Source organism: Trichosurus vulpecula, chromosome 6 (genome assembly GCF_011100635.1).
Source record: "Trichosurus vulpecula isolate mTriVul1 chromosome 6, mTriVul1.pri, whole genome shotgun sequence".
Classification (NCBI taxonomy): domain Eukaryota; kingdom Metazoa; phylum Chordata; class Mammalia; order Diprotodontia; family Phalangeridae; genus Trichosurus; species Trichosurus vulpecula.
Genome location: NC_050578.1, coordinates 202,341,057 through 202,355,256, shown reverse-complemented (window position 1 = coordinate 202,355,256; position 14,200 = coordinate 202,341,057). Strand labels below are relative to the sequence as shown.

General features: G+C 39.8%; 1 protein-coding gene across 1 annotated transcript in view; it reads right to left on the bottom strand.

Annotated features, from left to right (window-relative positions):
- Positions 1–626: 626 nt before the first annotated feature.
- Positions 627–14,200, bottom strand: part of EVC (EvC ciliary complex subunit 1) — a 142,536-nt gene continuing 128,962 nt past the window's right edge. The window contains exons 18-21 of the mRNA XM_036762296.1: positions 8,772–8,898; positions 7,159–7,252; positions 6,210–6,318; positions 627–1,238 (exon numbers count right to left, since the gene is read on the bottom strand). Coding sequence (XP_036618191.1) covers positions 1,157–1,238; positions 6,210–6,318; positions 7,159–7,252; positions 8,772–8,898 — 412 coding nt within the window. The 3' untranslated portion in view covers positions 627–1,156. The remainder of the gene's footprint in view (positions 1,239–6,209; positions 6,319–7,158; positions 7,253–8,771; positions 8,899–14,200) is intronic.

The window sequence follows — 14,200 nt, the reverse complement described above, 5'->3', positions numbered from 1 at the left end:
AAACTCCATCCTTGGATAAATATCAGAAACCTTTCCTATAACTGACAACCTTAGGGAGATTGGGAAACTGAGGGTGTATGTGTCTTACCTATGGTCACCCAGATAGTTTGTGTCAGATGTGGGTCTTGAATATAGGTCTTACTGACTCCACTGATGGCCTTATATCTACTAAGCCATACTGCCTCTCAACTGATCATTAGCTATAAATAGATTGGGTTAGGAAAAATGGTCTCTAGGTCTCGTGGATCTTTGAAATTAAATACCTATGACTTGAAAAGCTCAAAGTTTAGAAAGAAAAGTTATTTCTAAATGAACCTAAGATTGCAAGCTCCTTGGGGACAAGGATTGTTTTTTGTCCTTTTTGGTATCCCCAGCATTTAGCATAGTACCTGGCATTCAGTAGGGGCTTAGTAAATATTTATCGATTGATAGAGATGTTAATAGGAGAAAGTATATCTTCAACCTTCACAGAAATTTTGAATGCAAATATTTTCCCTAACACCAGAGGGCAGTGTTGGCTAGGTTTTTGAAATCACTTTTCCAAAGAAATAGGAAGAACAAAAGGTAAGCTTGCTATAGTCAGTCCAGCAACAATTCTACCATTCATGAAAATGTTCATAGCCGCATCAATTTTCCACATTTATTTTCTTTTTAAAATAATCATCATTTTCACAGAATGAGACTATTTTTGATTTGTGAGGAGCAGCAGAACACAAAACATCCAACATCAGAGTGGGAACGGAGTTTACATAGAACATCAGACCTGGAAGGGACCATAAAGACCAACATGAGGATGAAGAGGCCCAAGAAGTACAACTGATGTGCCCAAGATGGTGCAGTGAACTAATGGATTTGCAAAGGCCATGCCTATTTTGCATAAAGAGAAAGAAACTTTATTTTTTTTCTGGACATTTTTTATGCTCTTTGGTCCTAGATAACAATACTGATTTCCCTTTACATAATACTTTAAAGTTTTACAAACCCTTTGTCATACATATTATCAAACTTGACCATCACAAAAACCTTGGGAAAGAGAGTTGACAAGTATTTTCCACAGTTAACACACGAGGACACTGAAGCCCACGGTCACGCAACCAGGTCTTAGGATTTCTAGGCAGTGGTCTTGACGCTGACACCTCGATGTCTCTGCAAGTAACTACAAGTTACTTCTTTTTTTCCTGATCTTCTTTGATTTCTCTAGTTCACCAATGTCACTTTCACTTTGATTCTGAAGTTTGCTGTTTAGGAACCAGAAGCAGAAGAAATGAAGTAATGAGAACTTGGGGCGAAGGATTACTCCATCTTTTTTTCTCAGTGTGTAAAGACAAAATCTATTCTAAATGAATGACAAGCAACTGATTCTATAAATGCACACAGGGTGGTGCAATGGAAAGGATATCAGCTTTAGAATGAGAGGGAATGAGTGTAAATTCTGGCCTTCCCATTTCACTTGCTACTTGCTTAACTCTGGGCAAGCTTATCAACTTCACTGTACCTCAGTTTCCTCATATATAATAAATGAAGAATCCGGACTAGATGACCTTTAAGGTCCCTTCTAGCTTGAAATCTATGATTCAGTGATCTGATGGTGGCTCTTTCCTGAGAAAGGTCAAGCCATGTGAGATATAAAAAGCTTGAGAGACATAATTTCTGGGTAATTAATCATTTTATTAATCATGCTAGCAATGATTAATAAAAGGGGTCAGTGGCATTCTCAAATGTCAAATGTCTCAAATGTCCACCCCATGGAACCCATTCAATGTTTACATGCCCTTGGAAGAGGGGGCATCCCTGAGGGTGGTAATCAACTTTGATTGGTTAACAATTAATAAGAAGAATGAATATCATAATGAGAGGTGGGCTTATTCTAATGAGGATCTGGGGAACATGACTGATCACTCTGTCTTGATCAAAGAGACTTATCTATACCCATATCACTCTTCTAGGCTAATCTATATAAAAGGAAGAATCCACTTTTTCCCAGACCTCTCTGAATTCATCAGTCCACCTAAACTAAAATTTCCTTACCTTTTAAATAGATCTGTTTTCCAGTTGGATCAAATTTTGAGATCTCATCTCATTATGAGCCCTACACTTCAAAGACTGCCTGAATAACCTTACAGGGGCTGATTTCTAAATGAAGAAAGGAAGAGGAAAACCTTAATTCTAATTCAATAATTAGCTATTAATATCAGAAAGAAAAAAAATCATTTCTCTCAGTCATATGGTACCAAGCACACGGTAGCAGTAATACAAAGTCAACATCTTTTAGCCTTTCAAGGTGCCATAGTATTTTTTACATAACAGACCCATGAAGGCAGTCCTGTGAAGCTTAGATGTATTTCATGGAGGAAGAACACTGAGGTTCAGAGAAATGAAGGTGCCCAAGGCTACACAGCTAGTCGGTGGAGGAACTGGACTGCCAATCCAAGTGTCTGGATTCTGATTCTGGCATTCTTTTCACTATCCCCAAAGCTTCCCCTGGGTACTCCTGGGTCACTATGTGAGAACAGACAAGTTTTGAAAACCAGGAGAAGGCAATCCTAATGCTTCCAGTGAGACAACATGAAGTGGGAAAAGCCAGGATGGGGATCACGTGACCTAGCTTCCAATCCTAGTTTTGTTCCTTAAGAAATGATTAACCTCTTTCGAACTTAGCTTTCTATCCACAAAATGAGAGGGTTAAACTAGATGAGTTCCAATGTCCCTTTTAATTCTAAATATATAATTCTATGAATTAATACACCATCACCCACCACATTATTTCCAAAGGTCCTACGTATGCTTTTCATGCATAATATATCAGAGCAGCAGAGGGCAGAGTTGGAGCAGGCATGGCTGATTAAATTCCTCAGACCAATTAGTTCCATCTAAAGGTATAATGAAGGCCCATTACTTGACTCTACCAAATTGAGCAAAATATTCTACAATTCTTATCACACATGCAATCATGTATTTCAGATAAGGTTCTAGTAGTGGACAAACTCTACATATAAGGTGGGTGCAGTTGGCCAATTGCATACAGGACTGGAAGAACCCAAAAAGTGGGAATCTGGAGACCCGGAATTGAATTCTAGTTTTTACTTAATCTCTATCTGACCTCGAGCTAGTCACTTACTGTTGCAGGTTACCTCATTCATTAAATGGGGGTAATGATGCATTGCATTACCTTACATAAGTATGGTGAGTTAAGAGCTTTTTAAACCATAAAGAGCTATTGAAATGTGAGCTATTATTATTGTTTTTACAAAGTTTATAAAAGGCTACTGGAGTTTATCTATTAATCACTTCATTAGCAGTTCTTCCAAAGAGATAGCACTAGGATTTTCCCAAAAGTCACCCACGTGCATGAATTCGAATGTTCATTTGTGGATGTTGAGTCCGGAGAGAAGCAGACTTCAAGTATCTAAAGGACTTTTCTGTGGAAGAGGGTTTAGATTTGTTCTATCTGACTTCAGATGGCAGAACTGGGAGCAATGGGTGGAGCTTGTAGAGAGGTGGATTTTTTCTCATGATAAAGAATTGCCTAACAGTCAAAGCTGTCCATAGTGGAATGTGCTAGCCTGTTGGCTAATGCACCTCTTGTCACTGAATGTGTTCAAGAAAAAGCTATCAGAGATGGTGGACTGGGGATTCCAATGCTGGCTTGGAGTTTAGACTCAATGACCTCCAAGTTTCTTTTTTCTATTTCTAAGATTTTATAATTTATTTAGACTCAGAGAGCTAGAAAGGACCTTGAAGCTGTCATCTGGTCACAGGCAGGTTTTAATTTAATGATCAAAAACAGATGGTTGAATAATTCTATTTTAAAAGCTCCCAAGAGATGGTGATTTCACAACCTTCCTGCTATAGTGGCTAAACAAGACTTTCTGCCATACACCTAACTCAGCTCTGGAAAACAACTGGTCATGATGCCTTTTAATAGTTCATCATGAATATAAAGTAAATATCATCACCTCCTTTTTTTCTCTTTCTTTCCCTTTGTCAACCAATCCAAGCTCATGAACAATAATATTTTATTGGATTTCTTTTTCTATATATTTTATCCTCTGGCATATTCCTGTGCAGTGTCTTATATTTACTTTACAATTCAAGTATTTAGCAAAGACCTGATCAAAGCCAAGTATAGAGGAAGTAGTCTCCTTCTTCAAGGGCATCAGAGACTCATGCTAATACTACTCTGTATTGCGGTACTTAATTTTTAATTCAATTTTAATTTTTATTTAAGTTCCAAATTTTCTATCCCTTCCACCCCTCTCCCATCCATTGAGAAGGCAAGAATTAGAATACCCATTAAACATATAAAAGTCATGCAAAACCTATTTCCACATTAGTCATGTTCCAAAAGAAAAGAGAAAGAAAAAAATATGCTTCAGTCTACACTCTGAGTTCATCAGTTCTCTATATGGAAGTGGATAAGCATGTTTCATCATGAATCTTTTGGAGTTGGGGTGGATCACTGCACTGATCAAATGCTAAATCTTTTATAGTTGATTATCTTTACCATATTGGTATTGCTGTGTAAATTGTTCCCTTGCTTCTGCTCATTTCACTTTGCATCAGTTCATACAGGTCTTCCTAGGTTTTTCTGAAACTATTCTTTCATCATTCATTACAACACAATAGTATTCCATCAGATTTATATACCATAACATGGTCATCCATTCCCCATTTTGTAGGAATATCCTAATTTACTAATTCTTTGCTACCACAAAAAGCTGTTCCCATGGATTTCTTTGGTATTCTTGATCTTTTGTTTCTTCAGATGAATTTTGTTACTATTGTTTTCAGCTCAACAAAACATTTTTTGGCAGTTTTATTGGCATGGCATTGAACAAGTAAATTAAGTAGTGTCATTTTTACTGAATTGCCTCAGCATACCCATAATCAATTAATATTCTTTCAATTATTTAAACCTGTCTTTATCTGTGTAAAAAATTTATAGTTGAATGTATATAAATCCTATGTGTGTCTCAGCATATAGATTTCCAAGCATTTTGTACTGTCTTTGGTTATTTTAAATAAAATTTTTCTATCTCTTCCTGCTGGATTTTGTTGGTAATCTACAGAAATGCTGATGATTTATGTGGGTTAATTTTATATTCTGCAACTCTGCTAAAGTTGTTAATTGTTTCACTAGTTTTTTAATTGATTCTCTAGGGTTCTCTAAGTATATCGTCATATCATCTCCAAAAAGTGATAGTTTTATTTCCTCACTGCCAATGTTTTTTCCTTCAATTTCTCTTTACTGTGTTATTTAATGAAAAATACAAAATGAACTAGAGACAAAGTGTACTACTTTAGGTCCTTATATCCTATTTGGGGTTCATTCTCTAGGACTGTGGTTCCCAACATTTTTTGTTCTGTGAGTCACTTTCAACTACCACAACAAAAAAGTATTGTAAGTTCCTACAGCAATTTAATATGCTATTCATATTGTAATTATTCATATTCATATGTGTAATTATTTATTGCTTAAATTGTCGTTAAATAATTTTAGTACAACCCCCATGGGCCATCATCTTGAACTCCCAACAGTTTTATGAAAGATTAAATGGGAACCACTGTGTTGGACAATGAAAATTATTTTATTTTATTTTTGTCATATAATTGTCTCACCAGTCATTTTCAACTCTATGAGATTATCTATATACTAGATATATAAATCCAGAATCACTTGTATAGACATGTAAATCAAATTTATGGGAGCAGATGAGATTGCCATGTGAGATGACCTAGAATGAGAAGAGATCAGAGCACAGAATTCTGAGGGACACCCAGGGCATGGCACAGATGAAAGTCCAGGAAAAGCTTCTGCAAAGGAATGGCCAGACAGGTAGGAGGAGAAACAGGAGAAAGCAATGTCCTGAAAACCTAGAAAGGAGAAATTATCCAGGAAAGGGTAATCGACAGCATCAAAAGCTACAGAGACATAAAGAAAGATGAGGAATGAACAAAAAGCAATATAAGCTACAGATCATAGCTTGATTTATCTTGTTGATTATCTAGACTTAATAAAGTAATGGAAAAAGTGTTGATATAATGCAGATAAAACTTAAAAGTGACTTGTGCATCCATTTTCTTTTTTTCAGCAAGCTAGTTGTTAAATACTCATCAGCACACCACTGTAGTGGTCCCACTAGGACTGTATGGTAGAAGTAATATAGACCTCGAGGGCTATGAATAGAACTTGCAGGCCACAATTATACCTGAAAGATCCTGAAGTCTGGACCCTGGAGGCAGGATCATCTTCATTCAGACCAGGATCATCATCTTCTCGAGGCAGAGGCTTCTTCTTTTTGTTCCTCAGACATTTCTCTGCAGAAGATAAACTATTTCAGTTTCAAATATTTTTGGAGGGTGAGCCAACCAGGGTTAAGTGATGTACCCAGGATCACACAGCTAGTAAATGTCTGGGCCAGATTGGAACTCAGGTTCTCCTGACTCCAGGGCCAGTGTTCTATTCACTGTGCCACCTAGCTGCACTAGTGGTATGACTCTGGGCAAGCCATTTCCCTTCTCTGTTCCTTATTTTCTTCAATACAATGATGAGGTTAGACTATGAGGTCTCTAAGGACCCTTCTAGCTCTAACATTCCATAGCTTCAAAGGTCTTAAAGCTCTGAAATTTTATGTTCCATGTTCTAAAGTATCTTCTGGCTTTATATAACACTCTATGATCCTTTGACTGAAGAGCCCTTCCAACTTGAATATTCTATGCCCTGAGGTCTCTTGCAGCTCTGACATTCTGTCTTTTGATCTAAGAGTCTAAGAGCCAAGTGCTCTATCCACTGTACCATCTAGCTGCCCTACCTGTCCACTGAGATAGCCTTCCATAACGCCAAGACACCCTTCCACAAAGATGAAACACCAAAGAAGGACTTTAATGGATAGTAATGATAATGATGATGATGATGATGATGATAATTATAGTCAATATTTATATTTGTAACAAGCTTTATAATAATTATTGCTTTCAGTCCATGTAACAGTCCTGTAAGGTAATTGGGGAAGAGAGTATACTCGTCTCTGTTTAACAGATGAGTAAACTGAGGTCCAGAGAGAGCTAAAGTGACTTGCTTAGCACCACAAAACTAGTGATTGGCAGAGCTGGGATTCACAGCCTGGTCTTCTGCCTTCTCATTCTCATTTCACTTACCAGGCTGCCCTCTCTTGTTTGCTGCTGATTTGTTCTCAGTGAGTGGCACTCGAGACAATGCTGCCAATTCAGTGATGAAGATCTGCTCAGCTTCCTGAAGAGGCAAGAGAAGAAAACAAGCGATGAGGACATTAGATGGAGGTCCTTCATCTCGGCGGATCCCAATCCTATCTGCTCTCCCATGCCAACCATTTAGAGTCAGTAAAGAGCGGTATGCACTCCACCTCACGTTTCAGCGTGACTACTTTAAAGTGTAGAAAGAAAACCCTTCATTCCCAATGATCCTATTATAAAGGTCTCCTAAATGTTATCATTCTCAGCTCACAGATGAGGAAAAGAGTCACAGAGAGGTGAATTGGTTGCCAAAACTGCACATTTATGGAGGGCCAGAATGAGGACACAGAGCAAGGAAGTCTTCAAGTCCCAAGTCCAGGGTTGTTATTTTACCACATTACAGAAAATCAACCTTCTAGGCACACTCTGATTATGAACAAAAGTGACTGCACCCAACTCAACCCTCCTCCTTCACAAGATTTGTCTCCAAATGCTTCTTAGTTATTTCCAAAAATAAAATCTGTCCTCAAAATTCAAAGATTTACCCTAATTGTTGAGATGCAAAAGCATGTACTATTGATGTGTTGAAGTCCATTCGACACTCTAAAGAGGAGTCCAGAAAGTTTGAATAATATTGAGGAGCATTGTCGGAAAAAGCTCACAGCTTCCTAAGGGGACTACTTTGAGGTGATCGACATTTATTTGGATGGATAAATCCTGAAAAAGATGTTAAGAACTGTCACGGTACTTTACAGCCATGTTTTGATTTTCATGGTGATATGATTTCATCATCAGGCTTATTTATTATAATGATTTTTGAGCTCCATGTACATTCCCTATTAAAGAGGAAACTCTAGTTGTCGCCAACCTTGACCAAATCGTGTGTGTGTGTGTGTGTGTGTGTGTGTGTGTGTGTGTGTAATGTCAGTCTGACTGCCTGAAGGTAAATTTGCAAAAGATAGACACCACCCCACTTCCATTCATAGAGGTAGTATGATATAGTGAGAAGAGTACTAGTTTAGTGAAATCACAAGAGGTGTGGGTAAGAGTCCTGGCTCTGATGTTACCATCAGTGTAACCTTGAAGAAGCTAGGTGGTGCAGTGGACAGAGTGCTGGGCTTGGAGTCAGGATGACTTCAGTTCAAATCCCGGCCTCAGACTATGTGACCTTGGGCAAGTCACTTAACCCTGTTTGTCGCAGTTTACTCATCTGTAAAATGTGCTGTAGAAGGAAATGGCAAGCCACTCCAGGATCTTTTCTGAGAAAACCCTAAATGGGGTCACAAAGGGTTGGACACAACTAATCAACTAAACCATAACAAGACCTTGGGTAAATGACTCTCTGATCCTTAATTTCTTCATTTATATCCTGGGGATGATATTACACTCCCTACCTCACAGTGTTGTTGTGAAAGAAGAAAAAAAAAGAACTTTACAAATGCAAGTTTTTCTTTTTGTTCACAAAGCCTGTTTTACTCAGGCATAAGGAGTGCTTAGTTAATGTTTATTAAATTGAACTGACCACGGGTTTTCCCAAGAGGCATTTCAGTCAATGTTACCTTCATCTGAGTCTCAAGCTGGGCTCCCAGGTGATCCATAGCTTCTGCAGTCTGTTTCAGGGAGGCCAAGCGAATCTGCTGATGCACATCAAACTGGACCAAGAACTTCTTTTGCTGTGACAACATCCTTGTAAGATGAAACAAGAGCCATCAACACCATTCTTAGGGGAAGATTTATCAGAAGATAGCTTTGTCTCCACTACACTAAGTACACTGCAGAGGCTGGCTGAGTTCTGAGAATCAGGGACTAAGTGTACATTATCTTTGTAAGTTGCAGAGGCAGGATAAATATTGTTGAAAAGGCTTATTCCCAGAGCCCATCATGCAGGCAGGGCAAAACCAGATTCCAACATCTCAGGGTGGAATTGCACAGCTGAAGCCAGGGTCAGTCTGTGAATGAGACCAAGAATTACAGAATCTCAGCATGGGAAGGGACCCCAAAGGTCATCTGGTCCAAGCTGTACTTGAATGAGAATTCTCTCTAGACAATGCCAAAGAAAAAAATCCATTCAGTCTCTACTCAAAGACCTCCAGCGTTAAGAGACTTACTGTGTCCTAATTCAGTCCAGTCCAATTTTGGATAGGTTTAAAGGAATTTTACTTATGAAGGCATGCAACTTCCACCCAATTGTGGTAATTTTGTCCTCTGGGGCCAAGCAGAGCAAGTCCTCACACCCTCTCTTATTAGGCAATAGGCTAATAAGGCATTCTTACTACCTAGGAGACTGTTGAGGAAATTCTGGCACTGCCCTAGGAATCCTAAGGAACAAGGCAGACATTTTACCCAGAAATGAAGAGGTTCCAGTGGTGATTGTCAGGGTTGCTGTTTTAGCTGGTGGTCTATCAGAACTGAAGAGGCAGCTGAGGTTCAGTTGAAAGAGCCCCAGGCTTGGATTTAAGAGACTTGAATTTGAATTTTGGCTCTTTGCTTACTATCTGTTTATCCTTGGGCAAATCACTTTCCCTTTCTGAGAAAAAAAATAATACTTTCACTTCATAAATGACCTACTTCACAGGGTTGTTCCAAGAATGACATACAATACTGAGTATAAAATGCTTTCAAAATGTCTATACTATTATTATGAACTTATTTTATCATTCTGTTGGTTGACAGGTATATTTCAAATACTTTCACAATGTGTTTACAAAATACATTTCATGACAGCTCTTTATCAAATATTTATTTAGACAAGTATTTTCTTTTATAAAGGAGGTGGATCTGGTTATATATTTTTACATGTTTTACATGCATACAGACACACACACAGAAGAAACTGATATCTATGTGATGCAGTTGGAAGGGTTTCTGGAAGGTCCCCTCCCAAATCTTCCTCAATCGGGTGCTACATTGCCTGAGAATACACTATTGGATGTTCATTCCTTTGCATCAAACAAGACCCTCTCCTAGTCTTCTTAAAGATGAAAATATATCTGGGAAAATATGTTTCTCCCACTCTCTCTTCTTTCTTTTTCCTCTCCCTCCCTTTCTTCCTTCCTTCATCCTCTACCCACTCTCTCTTCCTTTCCTTTCCTTTCCTTTCCTTTCCTTTCCTTTCCTTTCCTTTCCTTTCCTTTCCTTTCCTTTCCTTTCCTTTCCTTTCCTTTCCTTTCCTTTCCTTTCCTTCCCTTCCCTTCCCTTCCTTTACCTTTCCTTCTCTCCCCTTCTCTCCCTTCCCTTCCCTTCCTTTCCTTTCTTCCTTTCCTTTCCTTTCCCTTTCCTTCTTTTCCTTTCCCTTCCTTTCCTTTCCTTCCCTTCCCTTTTCCCTTTCCCTTTCCTTTCTTCCTTCCTTCCTTCTTTCCAAATTCACAATCTAAGAAGTCTGATAACTATTAAGTTAATTTTATATGCAAAGATTTGTTGTTGTTGTGTGTCCTTCACTCTCTAAGAGCACCAGTGACATCAGGAAGATGATGTCTTGACTTGCACATGAATTGGACTTGTGAGGCAGGGCTGAGCAAAGTCACCAGCCTCATTCTCTCCTCCAGAGTCACCTGGGCCTAGAGGCAAGATATGGATCAGGATGACTGGAGATGGCTCTGGATGCAGTGAGAGACCTTGGCCTAGTTTGTCTGAGGCAATGTCCATTCAGTGATTAAGGCTAGGTAGGAAAAGAGGCAAAAATTGTCACTTCTACGTAGCCAAAAAAAAAATCAACCTGGGAGGAGAAGACCCTTATAGTTTCTGATCAAAGAAGAAACAATTTCTGTTTCCACTTGCTCTGAGCATTAAAACCTAAACAACGACCAAGTGAAGCTTGGGCTGGAACCTATTCTTGGCCAATCAGCGAGAGCCAGAGTGAGTTGGGTATATAAGGCCTGAAAGTAGCTCCATTTGGATCCCAATGAGTTTTGTCAAAGCCTGGTTTTCCAGTGCTTTTTAAAGAAATTTTTATTCCAGTGCTTATTTTAAGAAATCATAAATAAAACTACATGGGGCAAAAGAGATAATTGCCTCAGTTTTTTAATGATAGAATAAATAAGTAGGGAAGAGGAAAAAAAAGAAATCTAGCCCATAAACCCCAAGATATCTTGTGAGGTTTCAGTGATCAAAATGTATATTCTCTTGGGCAAAGCATCCACAGGTAAGGGTATGATTCCTTAAGTGGACAGAGCGAGGGGACGGAGAGGAGGAATGGAGAAAAAAGGAAGGAAGGAAGGAAAGAAGGACCATTGCCCAACTGGAACTGGCCACCTGGGTCCCCAGTGGGGCAGTTACTAATACTCACAGATTGTTGCTTGTCCTTTGCTCGTGAAGACGACCAATGACATCAGAAAGATGATATTTTGACTTACAAGTGAATTGGATTTAAGTGACTTAGGGCTGTGCAAAGTCACTAGCCTCACTCTCTCCTGCAGAGAGTTAAGGTGGCGCACTGGATAGACTGCTTGGCCTGGAGTCAGTATGATTCATCTCCCTGACCTCAAATCCAGCCTCAGACACTTACTAGCTGTGTGCCCCTGGGCAAACGACTTAACCCTGTTTGCCTCAGTTTCCTCATCTGTAAAATGAGCTGGTGAAGCAAATGGTAAACCACTCCAGTATCTCTGCCAAGAAAACCCTGAATGGGGTAACGAAGAGTCAGTCTGGGCACTCAGGGAATTCTGAATGCCTGTGGTTTTTGCCTTTACTCTGGTCTGTTGTCATAGTATGCATTCTAGACCACAGCCAGGAAACTACAAAGTTTGTATCAATGATCACGAGGGACAGCAGTCAAGAGAGTGGGTCTAGATGAGCATAAATGCTTTCTGCATGCTGGGGAAAAAAATCAAAACACAACTTAAAGGGGAATATTTTAGTAAAAGTAGGTCAGTAGCACTACAGAACCCAAGCAATCTCAGTAGGAAGGGATTATAGATGCTGTGAAAGAATGAATGAAAAAGCACCGAGCTCTTACTATGTGCAAAGTACTGGGGATATGGAGATACCCGCACTGAAGAAGCTAACTCTCTAATAGGGCAAGACAAGACACTACACTTGAAAGGTCTTAACAGCAAGTTAGAGAAAAAGGCCCAGTGGCCCTCAGGGACAAATAGCAAGGTATGTGGCAATGTTTCTTCTTTGAGGTCACTTTCATTAATAAAACATCTGCCTTTCTGGTGTTAAATAATTTGATGAGTTGGTAAAAATATTTGGGGGGGGCGTGAAGGGGTCTTCAGTTGCTATGGCCACTGAGGAGGCAAGGGCTGAAGTATTTGAAGGCATAGTTAACTTTCCACAACAGTTGCTTCCCTGAGAAATGACTGAGAAGCCTAGAAAGAAGCAGGGCTGCTGCCCTGATGCGTGTTTATGTTGGGGGAGAGGGGATTGTTCTTCAGCTTACCTGCCCATAAATAGAATTTGGTTGATAGTTGGTGGCATTGGTGGTAGGGATGGAAGGGCACTTTCCTACAGGGGATTTTTGTTGTTCCGTCATTTCAGTCATGTCCAACTCTCTGGGACCCTATTTGGGGTTTTCTTGGTAAGGACACTGGAGCAGTTTTCCATTTCCTTCTCCAGCTCATTTTACAGATGAGAAAACTGAGGCAAAATAGGTTAAGTGACTTGTCCAGGGTCTCACAGCTAGTAAATGTCTTCTGATTCCAAGCCCAGTTCTCTATCCATTGTTCCAGTTAGCTGCCCTGCAAGAGATGCTTCCCTGTACTATGGCAGCAAGGGATGGGTTAGAAGCACCTTAAGTCTCCTGGGGGGATGCTTTTACTCTTCAGGATCTCAGTTGGGCTGTCTCCACTGCAATCTGAGGGAAGCTTGTGGATGAGGTGGTTTGACCCTCTTGCTATTTGTTGCTTCCTGTTTCTCCCTTAGGGTGCCTTTCTGTTACAGTTAGGAGAGCTTGTCTGTCTCAGTGGTGGTTGGTGGTGGTGATCAGGTCTAACCTTCTCAGACCAAGATTTGCATCTCCAATATTTTCAACAAATAATCATTGAATTTCTGAAGCTCGAAGACCTCTGATGAGGTAGGATGCCTATTTCCCCAAGGTAAGCCATTCCACTTTTGCATAACCCTAACTGTTAAGATGGACAGCTGGAGGGCACAGTGGACAGACTGCTGTGACTGGAGTCAGGAGAATTCATCTTCCTGAGTTCAAATCTGGCCTCATTAACTGCATAACTCTGGGCAAGTCACATAACCCTGTTTGCCTCAGTTCCCTCATCTGTAAAATGAGCTGGAGAAGGAACTGGCAAACCAGTGCAGTATCTTGCCAAGAAGAACCTTAATAGGGTCATGAAGTGCCAGACACAACTGAAAACAACTGAACAACAACAAAACTGTTAAGGATGACTTTACAATTAAGTTGGCTTCATTGAAATTTCCACTCATTGCTCACGGTTGTAAGAGTCAAGCAGAATGCTTCATGTTGAAGGTAGCCAACATGTCTTCTTACATCTTCCCTTTTCCAGGCATAAGTTTCTCAGTTCTTCCAGCCAATTCCCATATAGCATAGCATGAAGACCATTCACCATCCTAGACTTCCTATCTGATGCTTTTCAGCTTATCTGGCTTTCCTAAAACGGAGCACCTGGATCTAGGCATAATACTCAGACTGTGGTCAGACCAGGTCAGAGAACAGTGAGACTATCACTTCTCTAACTCATATAGTCCATGCATCCCCACTGATGTTTGTCTTCAGCAGCTAGCCAAAGGCCACACTTAGCTCAGAACAAAGATATTTATTGAAAAGGCATATGACAGTTATTCCTTTTGTTGAAAAGGCATAATGACAGTTATGTGACAAAACACTTCTCCCATAAACCTGAGTTACACTTTCTTAAAAATTCAATCCATAACAATGGGAAGAGTGGAAACCCAGAATCCACAAGTGAAGAAGAACATATATGGCCAAGGCACTTATACCTCCAGCATCCTGGGTCCCCTGATGTCTACTGATATCTTTGTCCTACTCCATGTGGTGGCATGGAGTCTCTGCACT